The sequence below is a fragment of the Phaeodactylum tricornutum genome, chromosome 14 (genome assembly GCF_000150955.2).
Source record: "Phaeodactylum tricornutum CCAP 1055/1 chromosome 14, whole genome shotgun sequence".
NCBI lineage: Eukaryota > Bacillariophyta > Bacillariophyceae > Surirellales > Neidiaceae > Phaeodactylum > Phaeodactylum tricornutum.
Genome location: NC_011682.1, coordinates 468897 through 483687, shown reverse-complemented (window position 1 = coordinate 483687; position 14791 = coordinate 468897). Strand labels below are relative to the sequence as shown.

The window sequence follows — 14791 nt, the reverse complement described above, 5'->3', positions numbered from 1 at the left end:
CCTGGTTCTGTTCGTCAATAAACTCACTCAAATAATTGACAGTAGCTTCAAAATCATTTTTCAACGCTGTAGTGGCACGAACGGTCGCAATTGCCGATTCGAGAGACGGGGCTTTAATGCGCTTCAAAAACTTGCGGACCTTGGCAGCTTCGGTCAATGGCTCACCGAACTCGTCGAGGTCGGTGTGGGCTTGCTGGTGAATCTCGGCAAAACGCTCGAAAGAAAAGTTTCGGCGCTCACCGCTATAAAACTTGTTTTCGAGGTCTCCCTCGGCCTTGTTCATGATCTTCGATTGGTTAGTCGGCCCAAGGTAATGAGAACGGAGGGCCAACCAAGCTGCACGACCGTTACGAGAACGAGCGTGAGCAGAAACCCAGCTCCAGGCAGGACCCCCATGGGTACAAGCCCGGATTACGGACCAAACTTGACTGTTATCGGCGGCAAAGTCTTCGCCATCATGCGGGCAACGAGCGATCATTTCATCGAGAACACTTGGGTACATGTTGTCCGGATCGTCCGGGACTTCGTCGTCGTCGCGGATCACATGGCGCAAAGGAACGCCAGTAGTTCCACGGACCTTGGAGAGATAATCTTCGATATTCTCGAAGGCTTCGCGGATCTTCTTGAGGTCATCGATCATGGAAGGAGCCGTGGCATCCTTCGACAGAGTCTTGTCTTCCTCCTCACGGCGTTTAATCTCCGCCATGGAGAGGACTCGAGCCGCAACGAACTGGCCTGGGATCGGACGAGAGGTACGCTTGAGGTGACGGATATAATATCCGAGCAAGATCAAACGCTCTTCAGCCGTTGGAGAAATGGCGACACCGGAGCGGGGAATCACCGCTGGGGCGCCTGGCTGAGCGGCGTTGGGATTTGGGACGGTCCCCCCGGGACGACGGAGGGTGTTGCACATATCCTTGATGAACTTGTCCGTCAAGAACACGAAGTCCTCGACGGAAGTAATAGATTCGGTAATGGCGTCGCGATGAGACGCGTCGACAATACCAATCGCCTGAAGGGCGTTACGGACTTGAGCGAGAGCTGCGGCCATGGTGAACTTTTAACTTTCTTCCTGAGGACGGGAAGGAACTTCGAAAAGAGTTTCGAGTTGAGCATGTGTTAGCGAGGTCGGCTTGGCATAACGGGAACAACAATAGTTTCCTTTGATCACTGGTTACGAATTTTGCAAATATTTGGTTCGCATCCGCTTAAATAGTGATAGCCGGCCTGATTGCCGGGTCAATAACTAAAATACCCATTGTGGTATATATCTACACATTTGATAGCAAGAGTGGAGGAGCAGCGAATACCACTTGGTACGAGGTCCGATATTAGCAATTGGTAAGTGGATGTTCGAAAACAGATCCTACTTAACATCCAAGCTTAGGATGCCGCTCGGGCTAGAGCGTTGAGTAAAGCTTCGGTAGAAGAAGCTCCATGGAAGCGTCCAACCATGGGAGGTGCCTTGTTTCAAGCCGCTATTGCAGACAAGAAACCCAGTATCCGATCGACACGACTACCACGTGGACCATTACGAGATACCGTCAGTATGTTCTAGGCCTCTGCAGGCGTCGGCGACTCGACAACAACATGAAGAGCCAGGTATTATGCTTGCCTCCCCAGGCACATTCGGCCTCGGCGCTTCCGTCAAAACACGCACAAACACTCAGACAGTCACAACAACTTATACCTTTGATCCCACAGGGATACAGAACGACTTTGGGTCTGATAAACTAGAAAACTGCAACGATAACCGACTAGAATCGCACTAGAATAGCACAAGATCACTAGTGTAGTTACGAAACAGAGCAAAACACAAATTATACCATTATCTGCCTGAGCAGACCAGTCTTAGTCTAACGTACATATGACAGACGCTTGACGTGGGGTTTTTCTAATACTGTTGATCCGCGGCAAAAACAGAAACCATCATCCCTACTGGCTAGAGAGAGTGAATGCGATAACATCCTGAATTGACCCTGTACCATGAATTGGGTCAGACGCAAGAAAGGCGGACCCTTCCAATTAAACGGTTGTGACCTGGATAAGGCAGCTTTTATTGGCAATACTTGTAGAACATGATTGCACTGAGAATATCCTTCCTTTTTGTTTTGTGGGTCCTCTGTTTGTCATCGGCCTTTGCGTTTCTCACTGTACAGCGGCCCACTGTCGTCTCTCGTATGTGCAGAGAATCCTTGGCTGCCACTGATGCCGAAAATAATGGCACTTCAAATACAGTTGCTATGGATGATGTGGGTTTTGTTTTGCTAGCCGGTGGTACGGGCTCGCGAATGAAAGCCACTATGCCCAAACAGTTTCTGGAACTCCGAGGTGTTCCTGTCTTGCATCATAGCCTCGACTTGTTCTTGGAGCGTCTACCGGAGCATTTGAAAGCCCAAAACAAAGCGCCGCCACCGTACGTGGTACTAGTCATGGACCCAATCTATCAAGAGGAGTATCAAGCTATAGTAAATCGATACGATGGCCGTCTTGTGTTTGCCAATCCCGGTGTCGAACGACAGGGATCCGTAGAAAACGGACTCAACAAATTGGTGGAGGTTTCCAATGGCAACTGTAAGTACATAGCGATTCATGACTCGGCTCGACCGCTAGTTACCATTCCAGAGCTGTGTAAGGTTGTCCACGATGCCAAAGAGTACGGCGCAGCCGTCTTGGGAGTTCCGTGCAAAGCTACGATTAAAGAAACGGAAGACGGTTCTACGGTTCTGCGAACACTTCCACGAGCTCGCTTGTGGGAAGTGCATACACCACAAGTCATTAAAATCGAAACGCTGCAGCGCGGATTTGTCAAAGTGGCGAGAGAAAATTTGGAAGTAACGGATGACGTGAGCATTGTGGAAGCTTTGGGAGAACCGGTCAAATTAACGCTTGGCGAATATACCAATCTAAAAATCACCACGCCCGAAGATATGGACGTTGCGGAAGCCATTTTGGAAGAAAGAAAGGACTCCCCCGTGAGCTTGATAGTGGCTTAGCGCGTTTCCTATCAGAATTAAGATTAGAAATATGCTATGTATATGAAAACGCAAGGTCTCACTTCATGTTGGAATAGAACGCAGAAATCTTGGAAAATAAAGTGAATGCTGACCGTGTCGCCGACAAAGCTCACAAATTACCTGAGGCCGAAGCGTTGCGGTTCTTTCGCGGATGAGAGAAATTTAGATACACCCATTCTACGGTATAGACACTGGACAGAGTCGATGTGATAGAAGTTTTCACGACATTCAAGGCTATGTTGGAGATAATGCAATGCTAAGTGTGTACTCTTGAGTTACCGATCTAGTCGATTTTGATGGACGAAAAAATGACCTTGTTAAACCACAGTGAGGTCGACATTCCCACAAAACCCATCATACAGAATAGTCCCAAACAGGACAGTGCCATGTAACCAAAGTAGAGTACGTAAGTTGCCAACAAGTTGGCCTCGAGCTGCTGAAAGTAGAAGATGGAATATAAAAAGACGTACGCCGAAGTCGATCCGGCATTTGCGAACGAGCGCCACCACCAGTGGTAATCTTCACTGCAGAGCTGGAAGTAGGTGAAGAGGAGAGTAATTTCGGCGCAGGTAATGATGAGAATCAAAAAGACCAGGAACAGAAAGCCAAAGACGTAGTAGTAGTAGTCCATCCACACTGAGGCAAGAATGTAGTAGAGCTCGACAAAGCACGAACCAAAAGGCAAGATACCACCAATCGCCATTGTAAATGGAATACCCATAAACCAGGGTTGATCGGGAATCTGTCGGGGGATCGAGCTGGTATTGACGGGAAACTCAATAGCCTCGTGCTTGTAACCAAAATAGGCGCCGAAGAAGACGAGCGGTGTAGAAATACCGAACCACAAGACCACGAGAATCAACATGGTCACAAAGGGTACAGCGTCGGTAGACTGCTTCGCAAGAGCAATTACATTCATGATTATGAATACACCAAAGCATATTCCGGGAAAGCCAACGGCCGTGAGAGTCGTCGCCTTTTGCCAGGATTTGCCCTTGAAGGTTTTGTATAAGCGCGCCGTAACGTATCCCGCCAAACCACCCATGCAGACAAACAACAGCAATTCCGCCATGAGTAAGTGTCCGCGTCTCGCTGGGCTCATAAATCCCATCGCAGAAAACGCAATCGTCAAAAAGGTCATGGCGAGCAGTTGAGCTCCAGTGCCGCAAGCAACCGCCAACAATAGCGGCGAGAATGTGGGTGGCCGAAAAACGTCGGCGTGCACCAACTTCCAGCCGTATTCTTCCAAATCCTCCGCTTTCTCTTCGTCCGTCGCGAGACGATTGTACCGAGAAATGTCTCGTCGCAAGTTGCGGATCAAAATAGCAGCAATCATGGCGCTGAGCACAAAGACAATGACAAGAGAATTTGCAATACTCAGCCAGTGTACTTTGGCGGGAACAGCGTCGTCCATGTTGAGGTAAATATCCCAACGCGATGCCCATTTGACCTCGGTATTGAGTTCCCATTTAACATCGTAGGTAAAGAGGACTTGACCAGAAGCGCGTTGGGGTTCCCGACCCGACTGGGTAATCATATCGTAGGTGGTGTGAGTCTTTGCATTAGGGGCACAGGAATCAATAGGATTGTTGATCTTGGCGACCCGCGTTAGAACGTGTGTGTCGTCAACATCGTTTGTATCGTCCACTACCGGTTCGGAATCATGCTTGATGGAAAAGGGTTCCACCACGAATCGCACGATGCGGTACTTGTCCGTTTCCGTATCCGATGGATGGTACATGATTTCAATATTGACGTGGTTGTTCACGTAGGCTTGGCCATCATTGCCAATAAAGCCAACGGGAAAGCCCTGCCAGTATCTCGTAGTCACTTCTTTATCGTTTTCGGCTTTACTGGCGGAACTGAGGTTGTCGACGATCCAGTTATTGTGGTAGTTTTTGCGGATGGCCTTGACGAACTTGTTGGGCTGAACGCCGCGTTGTTCGCCCCGTCCAAGGTTGGCGATACAGAGCTGTTCACAGTACATGTCGTTCTTCATTTGGAGAACATACGGCGAGGACTCAATGCGATCTCCGGAGAGGAACTCTCCTAGATTCTCATTGTCCATCTTGGCTCCTCCCTCCGGAATGCAAAAGGGCAGGCGGTAGTAGTCAATGGGCATGAGCGTTTTCGTCGAAGTTAGCTTATTCACCTTGAGCTTGACGCTGTATAACAGCAAGCAATTAACGTGAGCAAAGGAGAGAATGGGTCAGTCAAGGAAATAGGAAAAGTCATAGAGAAAGCATAATCATCCCGCCTTTGTGTAAATTCGGGCAGGAGCGCAACGAAGCAATACGATTCGTGCTTGGGGGTGCGGACTGTCGCTCTCTCTCGCCCATGAAAGTGTACACGGAATACTTACGGGTCATTATCCGCGAAGGCTTGAGAATTGGCACCGGGAAGGTAGAAGCCTTCCACGGCAATCACTCCGCAAAGGGCGATCGCCACGACGGAACGTTGCAGCAGCACCATGGTCAAATGTTATGTATGTGTGAGTATGGCTGCACGGAGAGCGGAAGGAGCGAGCGTGAGTTACGAAAAGTACCCGTTAACGGCCGTTCGTTTGCCATCCAGGATTTGAATACATACAAGCGTTCGTTTGATTCGTGAGCACAGACAAAGCCCCTCATGTACATACTCCAGTAGGTTTTGTACCGATAGAGACGGTCATTTCTCGGCACGGATTAAACCAACAACCGTGATTGGGAACAGCTCACCATATATGTTCGGCCAAACGGACACGATGCCTGGATTTCTGGGAGCCCCAACCTTAATCTGGTGGAATCCTCGAAAAATCGATTTCCAAGGCAGGGACCACTCCCACGAATTGACGTTTGTAAATGACTTGATTTTGAATGACTGTGCCATAAGATTTTCTGTGATTGGTCTTTTCTACTACGATTCCAATAGGTGCTAGCAGTTCCGGGATCTTATTGGGCCTAAACACACTGGAAATTTGGAGAAAAAACAAGGCCGTGGGGGCGTAAGGACTCAATACCGTCCCGTGGCGTCATCGTAATATCCAGTGATTGGACTTCAAATCGTGGACGGAGATTTATTGTGAATTAACGGTAAGTTCGGGTATTGGAGCAGAACACACTTACTGTTAGCCATGGCCACGTGTAAAATTGTGACCCTTCCCGGTCCGCGCACTCATCGACTTTCCGTAATGGACTGTGAGTGCCGCCAATTGCCTACGCAAAGCGAATTGTTGTGGCCACCCCACGAAAGACCCTTCACGAGAAACGTGACGTCCACCATCCTCTACAGTGCACGAACACCCCCGACCGAGACGAAAGCCATCTCTCAAAACGCTTCCAATTGGTGCAGTAGTGACGCTCGTTGGAAGCAATTCATTTCGTGTTCCTACGCTCGGGGGAAACCCAACACAGAATCACAATCCGGTGATCCTCGAGACAGCGGAGCGTAACCGAGGGAGCGAGTGAGTTGTATGGACTAGAAGATTACAATCACAGTTCGAGCGAGCGAGCGAGCGAAAGAGTACCTATCCGTTTCAGATCAGCTAGAAGGTTATACAAAGTCAGCATGACTGCGGGGACGACCAGCAGCGTTGCCCCGTTGTCCATCGCGACCAGTACGGGAGGCACTCGATGGTCCGGACTAGAAACGTCAGGAATGAAGGAAGCTCGTTGCAGTCTACTCTTGCAGGAAGAAGAAACCTTCGATTCCAAGATCAAAGCTTTGCCTTCCCAACGGGTCATGGTTTACCAAGACAAGGGATTCAACCCCGCTGCCAGCTCGTCTGATTTGGAAAACTACTTTGTCAATTTCCAAGGCGCTACCATACTCCAACTCGAACCGCAGCTGCAGGCCTCACACATGAACGCGACAAATAGTGGAGGCGCCCGTAGCGGCACGGTCACGAGTACCATGCCCGTCACCATGACCTTGGGAGGACGGTGCGTGTTGACTCCGGAGAATTATCAAGACTTTAGGGTCATGATGCGGACGAAAACACAGTCCCAGGAAATGAATATCGCCCCCAACGGTAACTTCGATTGGCCCGACGTTTCGGCTCTCCTGTGCTGCCCCGTCTGCGGCCGCAAGGCGCCCATTCCTCAGCCTGGTGAACGCGTGCCGCACGAATACTGGATGGTGTTTTATCCGCTCTTGCAAATTACCGTATTGAAAGGCTCTCAGCTGACGCTTGGGACGCGAACCATATGCCGGATGACGTGTCTGGAGTGTATGGATGATTTGTTGGAAGGTTTAACATTAACAATTCAGCCCGGAAAAACAAAGACAGCTTCCAATAACAGTGGACTGCGTTCGACACGATTGTGCTTTACCCTGCCGGCATTGGACGTCTTGGCCGAAGCCGGTTCGGCATCCTTTTTGGAAGATGGTCCGCCCCGACCCGACACACACCCACACGTAGACGATATTCTAGATGCCTGGACACTCTATAATCTATGGGAGCATTCAGGTGCTTGGGAAGCCCTACAGAACGATTATAGGCTGGTACTATCTCGATCCATGCAAACGGGTAGCAGAGCCAATAGTACTAATGGCGCTCCTCATGCGGCTGACGTTCGACCAAACAGTCGCCGCATTAGCTCCGAATCTCCACCGCCAACCTTTGGAAGAGAAAAAGTTGCCACCGTTACTCCCGAACCCCGTTTGAAAGAACGCATGGGCAAACCTTGTGGTAACCGTGCGTGCAGTAAGGTGCACGGTCAACGGGACGCACAGGATGGCGAGATCGTCCGTCTCGCTATCAAGTGCCGTGACTGTCTTGGCGAATTCTACTGTAGCAAATCCTGTCGCGCCGTATACAAGTCATTGCACGCCGAAGAGTGTGTCCGAAAACAAAAAGACAGGGAGGAACGAAGACAACGCAAAGCTAAGAAGGTCGAGTGTGATACATGTCGCGCAAAGTTTCCGTATACAAAGATGAAAAAGTGCAGTCGGTGTCGGCAAGTGACATATTGTTCGGTGGAATGCCAAAAGTCGGATTGGAACAACCGACATCGATTTCAATGTCAAAGTACAGCGCGGTAGCAACGGATTTCTTTGGCTCACTTGCTTTTTCCGATTTAATCGGTCTTTGAATAGTCGTAGAGGGCTTTCTTTTTAGCTTACTCGACAAAGAGAACATATTGCAAAAAATGCATCATGCAGTCTTCCTCGTCTTTTCCTTCCTTCAATTTATCGAAGGTAGCCTTGATTCTATGACGTTAGCGAGTTACATACCATGTACCGTGTTGCAGACTTGGTGGCCATCAGGCTTTCCCATGCGTTCTTTGAGACAAGGCTCGGAATTTAAGTTGGGGTGTACTTCGTTCTTGCTCGGAAGCGAAGGTGCAGTGCGCTGACACAACTTCCCACCATTATTGTAAGAAATGTCATCCGCGGCTATTCCCAGTAGACAGCAAATCTCGAACCGACTAATGGTGACCATCGGCTAGAATTTTGTAGCTGGACTCGTCAAAGTATTGTTGCATACTGCACCAGGAGAAATGTCCGTTCTATTTGATTGTCTGTGAATAGCAGTCCAATTTTGTAGGAAATTAATGGTAACAATTAGTATCTTTTATGTCGCAGTCACTGGTAATACTGCATTTAACAGTAAACTTCAAAATCTTGCTCCCAAAAGAAGGGGTAGGTTGTGGTAAAACGAATGTGACACTGTAATGGTACCATCCGTAGAGCGGACACATCCAAAATACTGTTTTGACCGTAAATGGGAAGAGAAGACGCGACAAAATGACTGCGCTCAATTCTTTCTTTCTTGCAGAAAGTCATGAGAAAATGGAGACGGGTTTATGCATCCTTGTGCGTCGCGGTAGCTACTACGGTGGTGCTTTCCGCTCTCTCTAGGGATGTCCGCTCGACCCTCATGCCGTTCTACAATGAAACCCAGAAGACGTCGCTACTTTTTGATGACAGCAGTGATCGCGTTGGGCATTTCGATGGGCTATTTTCGGATGCCCGGGCTTATCAAAACATTGAGGAGTCAAATCAACACAGACAAAAATATGAAGCGAAGTGCGCAGACGAAAGCTCAACCCAAGAGGAGATAGTTGAAATTTTGGGTAGTTGGTATAGGCCAAGTCTTGATGGAGAAGTCGCAACTCAACAGTCCAAGCTGCCGGTTGAACCGTGCCGGTTTACCTTTCTAGATTTTGGCGCCAATGTTGGAGATTCGATGGGCAAACTAGTGGACGCTGGCATTCCACCTTGTTCGAAGAAAGGCATTTTAGCTCCACGAATAGATCTGGAACATGGATTTCTACAACCTCTTCAAAAGGGAAAGGGTTTTAGAAAACTCATCACCTGGATACGTACTCAAATGGAGGAGGTGAGCCGGCAACTTTCGGGCCCGGTTCAACCAGAGAATTATTGTTACTTTGGTATCGAGGGAAATCCAATCTTTACAAATCATCTCAATAGATTACAGCAACGTCTCATGCTTACTTCGCCGAGACCACTTCGAAGAGTCCACTTCTTCACCGAGACGGTGGGCGCTGCAAAAGACGAGACTACGGTTCTGTTCTTGGACACAGTCAATGAGAAAGAGAATTTTTGGGGTTCGTCTACACTCTCTGGACATAGGGATGTTCAAAGCTCCCTCTTGAGTGGGAATGACAAGCGTGAGGTGTCTGTGCAAGGTTTCACTTTGACTCGCCTTCTTCACGAAACAGTCAAGATGATGCCTGGTGCACATGTTATGGTGAAAATGGATATAGAGGGTGCCGAGTATGCATTGCTCAATGAAGCATTTGACTCGGGTGCACTGTGCAACACGACTGCTCGTGCTGTCAGGGTCGATATAATTGTTGAAGTTCACGGCGAGGTGAGTGAAAATCGTTCGTATATGAATAGATATCCTATTTCTACTCGAAGTCACATTCTCTCTGTAGACCTTAATAGGAAGAAACTTACACGCCGATAGATTCAGAAGCAAAGTTAAGAAACAATTGATTCATGAATGTGGCGTTAACCTTTTTACGGTTAGGGACGCCGACCATTGACAGCACAACGATTAAGGTTTACAGTTAGTTTGAACCGCAGTTGAAATGAAAAGAGCTGTGTGCAGCATCCTGATACTATGATGTTTCTACATGCAGTCAGAATAAGATAAACATTCCCAAGTTATTTTATTCTCAAGCAGAATCTGCGAGAACTATGGTCTTGGCACAGGTTGTATATACTATATATACTAAACGGATAATCAAAAGGGGACCTCTAACCAATATTCGGCGATATCGACCTCTTGTTTGGTGCTTAGGCATCAACCTCAGCATCCGAAGTATCAGGAGATTCATCCTTGGCCGGAACATCTTCGTCTTCGGGGAGTCCAGTGTGTTCAATGAGGCGCTTCATGTGCTCCTTCAGGTACGCCATATCCTCAGGGAGCTCTTTAATCACAACGCGCTTCTTCTCACGCTCCGCCATGCAGTTTGCGCACTTCTGCTGACCGTCCTTGTAACGGCACCAGTAGACAGTGTAAATGATGACAAGGAACAGAAGGATGGTAAGGAAGGATCCCAGGACAGTGAAACCCTTGCTGCCATCATCGAAAAGAGACGACAGGCCGAGCAGAAGAAGCGGAATGAGAAAAAACATCACCGCAATGTAAACAATGGGGAAACCACGCCAGACTCGAGTCAATTTTCCAAGTCTACGAGCTGCCTCGAGAGGGACATGACGCATGAAAGGCACCGGGTACCAGATGAGGATTCCAGTCAAGTTGAAGAACAAGTGGGCAAGGGCAACCTGGAGCGAATCCTTGCTTGCAGACACAAGGGCAGACAAAATGGCAGTCAGCGTTGTACCAATATTGGCACCAAGTGTAAGAGGTAACATTTGCTCAAGACGAAGCGCTCCCATACCAACCAACGGAGTCAAAGCGGACGTAGTAATGGAGGAGGACTGCACAATCATAGTGAGACCAGCGCCAATAGCAATCGCAAGATATCCGTTAATGTCAGTGGCTTTGTAGACAACGCGAGTGGACATTCCAAGCAGCAACTTCTGAAGAACAGTAACAAGCCCGGCAAGGCATACAAACAGGATGACAATAGCAATGAAAAAGACAACACCCCCAGAGACCTTGTCATCTTTTGCGGAAGCATCACCTTGAAAGAAAGCAGGGCAATCGCCGCTCGTCTTACTGCACGAAATGAGTCCAAATGCCTTGCCACAACCCAAGTATGTGTCTTCTGTACAGTTCATAGGGTAAAATCCACCACCCACATCACAGGTCGCTTCACCCAAAGCCACAGATTTGATAATCTTGCTGTTGGAAATGATGATCTTATCGGTCAGAGGATCAACCATCTTTTTAATAGGACCGTCCCAGCTATCACCGTCTTCGAGATTGACATTCTTGACCATAGCCTTAGTAAGCCGATAGAGGTATCCTGTGATGACTTCTACAGGAAGAAGTATGGCCACTGACAAGAAATTAAACATATCGTGGACGGTGGCACCAGCGAAAGCACGCTCGAGCTGATCCCCATCGCCCATTTGGCCCATAGCGACGATTGTGTTGGTGACTGAAGTACCAATATTCGCTCCCATGATCATGTAAATTCCTTGGCGGACGGAGACAGCGGATCCGACCAAAGACACAACAATCGAGGTAGTTGTTGAAGACGACTGAAGCAATACAGTCGCAAGAATACCAACCATTAGACCAGCGATGGGATTCGTGTCGTCGCCGAACAACTCTCCGGCAGTGCATCCACACATGACCTTTGCACCATTTCCAAGCAGGTCAAGACCCAACAGGAAGAAGTAGAGGAAGAAGCAAACCAGGAAGATTCCAAGAGCGATCATTGCCCATTCCTGTCCGGAGTGGACACAACAGGCGTTGCATACCTCGGCCCATGTAGCGTCCCCAACTTGCTCGTCAACGTCAAAGTCGGTGTCGCCGAAATGGATTGATCCAGTAGGACGATCCTTGCGAGATTTAGCCTCAGTGGCTTTGTCGACCTCCATCGCCTCAACGTCGTTCTGTTCTTCAGCCTGCCCATCAAAAATGCACAATACAAGTTAGATAAATGACTTGGAAAAATAATCTCTTGATTAATGAGAGCCATCGGTCTGACAGAAATCTGCCATATCACTCTCTCCCTTTTCAATCCAATGAGGTCCAGCTCGCTTTACAGTTAGTACGGCGATAATGTGTGATCGACCCTGAAGTCAACTTACCATAGTTACGATTCGTCAGCCAATCTTTTGGTTTGGGATAATGATGCTGATTTCGGGCACAGAAGAATTGTGCGTTGGACATGGAGACTCCTCAAAGTCAGACCAAAGGCGAAAGTGACAACTCACATCAAGCTGACTGAGCCACGTATGTACGGCCTCCTACACAAATCCACGAGATAATTTCAAGATCTACGTACGAAGTATACCGTTTCTACAGAATCGATCACGAATCTCGCAGATTCACATCGCGGAAAATCTTTTTCTTTGTAAAAGCAATGGAGCGCCGATTGACGTCATCCTTTCGATATAAAATTCCGTCGTTTAGTCGCGGTTCGATCTCTTTCTTAGAAAGAGAAACATGTCCAGAACTGTTGACATGAGCTGCGTGAAGTCTCCGATAAACGTCAACTCAAATTTATCCATATGTTACATTAGGGTGAATCAACATCGTCCCAAAAACTTTGATTTTTCAGGTACATTTTTTAGGATAGCGAGATGATCCGTCCCAAGTCTAAACTCTCTTACTCTAGTCCGAATCTCTATAGATCAAGCGTGCCAACAATGAAAGGAATTCACTGCCAGAATATAAAGTTTCGCCTAATACTGACTGTGAGGAACAAGCATCAGAAACTAGAGAAGTGAAAACTTGAGAAATTTTCTGTTTCGCAATGATCAAATCTGTGGTATCAATCAATCCGCTCCAGGCCCTGATTTAAAAGACCCATTCTCCGAGACTTTGGACATCAAAAATGGAATATTTGTCTTAATGTGAAAACCTACTTCTACTGAGTTTGTAGCACACGGTCACATCCTCCTCTCCTCCCAGAATGACAGTGAACATTTTTGTTTCATTGAAGGATTCTTGCGAGAGCGATTCTTCCAATTGGAATAGAGTTTCTAATTGTAGACCATTTCCCCCCTGATCAAAAGTCCTAGTTTTAAGAGGGCTTCACAGAACCTTAGAATACCTACGTACAACGGAATCAAACAAAAAGCGTGGTATATTCCAAAGGTTTATAGTAACTCTAGCTTTAACAAGCGAGAACAGACTTGGCACAATATTCAAATAAAACAACCAAATTTTAGAGGGGACCTCAAACCAATTCTAGAATCAGTGATATCTACCTCACGGGGCGGAAGCCTAGGCCTCTACCTCATCGGAATCACCTTCGTCAATCTCTTTGCCAGCTTCAGCGTCTTCCTCTTCCACAATTGGAAGACCAGTGTGCTCAATGAGGCGTTTCATGTGTTCCTTGAGGTAAATCATGTCGTCAGGAAGCTCCTTCATAATGACGCGCTTCTTCTCACGCTCGGCCATGCAACTTGAGCATTTCTCCCGGCCCTCCTTGTAACGACACCAGTACATGACGTACAGGATTCCAAGGCCAAGGATAATAGTGAGAAATGATCCAAGAACAGTGAAACCCTTACTGCCATCCTCAAAGAGAGAAGAGAGACCAAGCAAAAGCAGCGGAATAAGAAAGAACATCACGGCAATATAAAGAAAAGGAAAGCCACGCCAGATTCGTGTTGTCCGCCCAAGTTTACGAGCAGCTTCAAGCGGAACGTTGCGCATAAAAGGAAGGGGATACCAGATGGCAATACCAGTCAAGTTGAAGAACAAATGAGCTAGTGCAACCTGGAGAGATCCAGTTCCTTCTGTGACAAGTGCTGACAAGATGGCAGTCATTGTTGTTCCAATATTAGCGCCGAGAGTAAGGGGTAACATCTGTTCAAGACGGAGAGCTCCCATACCAACCAAAGGAGTCAACGTAGAGGTCGTAATGGAAGAAGACTGTACTACCATGGTGATACCAGCACCAATCACAATGGCAAGGTATCCGTTAATGTTTGTTGCCTTGTAGACAATACGAGAAGACATACCGAGCAACATTTTCTGGAGGACAGTCACAAGACCGGCAAGACAAGTGAAAAGAATGACAATAGAAATGAAAAAGACGACACCTCCGGAGACCTTGTCATCCTTGGCAGACGCATCAGACTGGAAGAAAGCAGGACAGTCTCCAGACTTCTTGTCACAACTTATAAGACCAAATGACTTGCCGCAGCCAGAATAGCTGTCCTCGGTACAGTTCATGGGGTAGAAGCCGTCGCCCTCATCACAGCTGCCTTTATTCTGGGCAATTGCCTTGATAATATCCTTATTCGCGATGATAATCTTCGAACCGATAGGAGCAACAAGTACCTTGACGGGACCTTCCCATTTATCTCCTTTCTCAGTGGATGCATTCTTGACCATTGCCTTAGTCAAGTGGTAGAGGTATCCAGTAATGACTTCTACAGGAAGGAGTACGGCCACCGACAAAAAGTTAAACATATCGTGGACGGTGGCACCAGCAAACGCACGTTCGAGCTGATCCCCATCGCCCATCTGTCCGATGGCGACAATAGTGTTGGTGACTGAAGTACCAATATTCGCTCCCATGATCATGTAAATTCCTTGGCGGACGGAAACAGCGGATCCAACCAAAGACACAACAATTGAGGTTGTTGTAGAAGACGACTGGAGCAAGACGGTGACTAGAATACCAATCATTAGACCGGCAATGGGATTCGTGTCGTCACCAAAGAGC

General features: G+C 47.8%; 6 protein-coding genes across 6 annotated transcripts; 3 read left to right on the top strand and 3 right to left on the bottom strand.

The window, feature by feature from the left end:
- Positions 1–2114: 2114 nt before the first annotated feature.
- Positions 2115–2996, top strand: PHATRDRAFT_21829 (predicted protein; the record flags this gene model as incomplete). Its single annotated transcript, XM_002182038.1, has 1 exon — positions 2115–2996. The coding sequence occupies exon 1, from the start codon at positions 2181–2183 to the stop codon at positions 2994–2996; it is 816 nt and encodes a 271-aa protein (XP_002182074.1). The 5' UTR covers positions 2115–2180.
- A 241-nt stretch (positions 2997–3237) lies between these two features.
- VTE1 (tocopherol cyclase) lies at positions 3238–5501 on the bottom strand (the record flags this gene model as incomplete). Its single annotated transcript, XM_002181879.2, has 3 exons — positions 3301–4572; positions 4633–5182; positions 5380–5426. Coding segments are annotated over 3 exons (1869 nt in total), but the record flags the coding sequence as incomplete, so codon positions are not given.
- Positions 5502–6214: 713 nt separating this feature from the next.
- On the top strand, positions 6215–8157 carry PHATRDRAFT_47669 (predicted protein). Its single transcript, XM_002182037.1, has one exon. The coding sequence runs from the start codon at positions 6564–6566 to the stop codon at positions 8037–8039; it is 1476 nt and encodes a 491-aa protein (XP_002182073.1). The 5' UTR covers positions 6215–6563; the 3' UTR covers positions 8040–8157.
- A 624-nt stretch (positions 8158–8781) lies between these two features.
- PHATRDRAFT_37941 (predicted protein) lies at positions 8782–9951 on the top strand (the record flags this gene model as incomplete). Its single annotated transcript, XM_002182036.1, has 2 exons — positions 8782–9834; positions 9934–9951. The coding sequence occupies 2 exons, from the start codon at positions 8782–8784 to the stop codon at positions 9949–9951; spliced, it is 1071 nt and encodes a 356-aa protein (XP_002182072.1).
- Positions 9952–10114: 163 nt separating this feature from the next.
- On the bottom strand, positions 10115–12298 carry PHATRDRAFT_47667 (predicted protein). Its single transcript, XM_002181878.1, has 2 exons — positions 12198–12298; positions 10115–12004 (listed from the first exon to the last, which is right to left on the bottom strand). The coding sequence occupies exons 1-2, from the start codon at positions 12277–12279 to the stop codon at positions 10266–10268; spliced, it is 1821 nt and encodes a 606-aa protein (XP_002181914.1). The 5' UTR covers positions 12280–12298; the 3' UTR covers positions 10115–10265.
- Positions 12299–13190: 892 nt separating this feature from the next.
- PHATRDRAFT_47666 (predicted protein) lies at positions 13191–14643 on the bottom strand (the record flags this gene model as incomplete). The annotated part of the gene is made up of 1 exon (XM_002181877.1): positions 13191–14643. One exon carries the CDS (start codon positions 14641–14643, stop codon positions 13339–13341), a length of 1305 nt encoding a protein of 434 aa, XP_002181913.1. The 3' UTR covers positions 13191–13338.
- Positions 14644–14791: the final 148 nt, after the last annotated feature.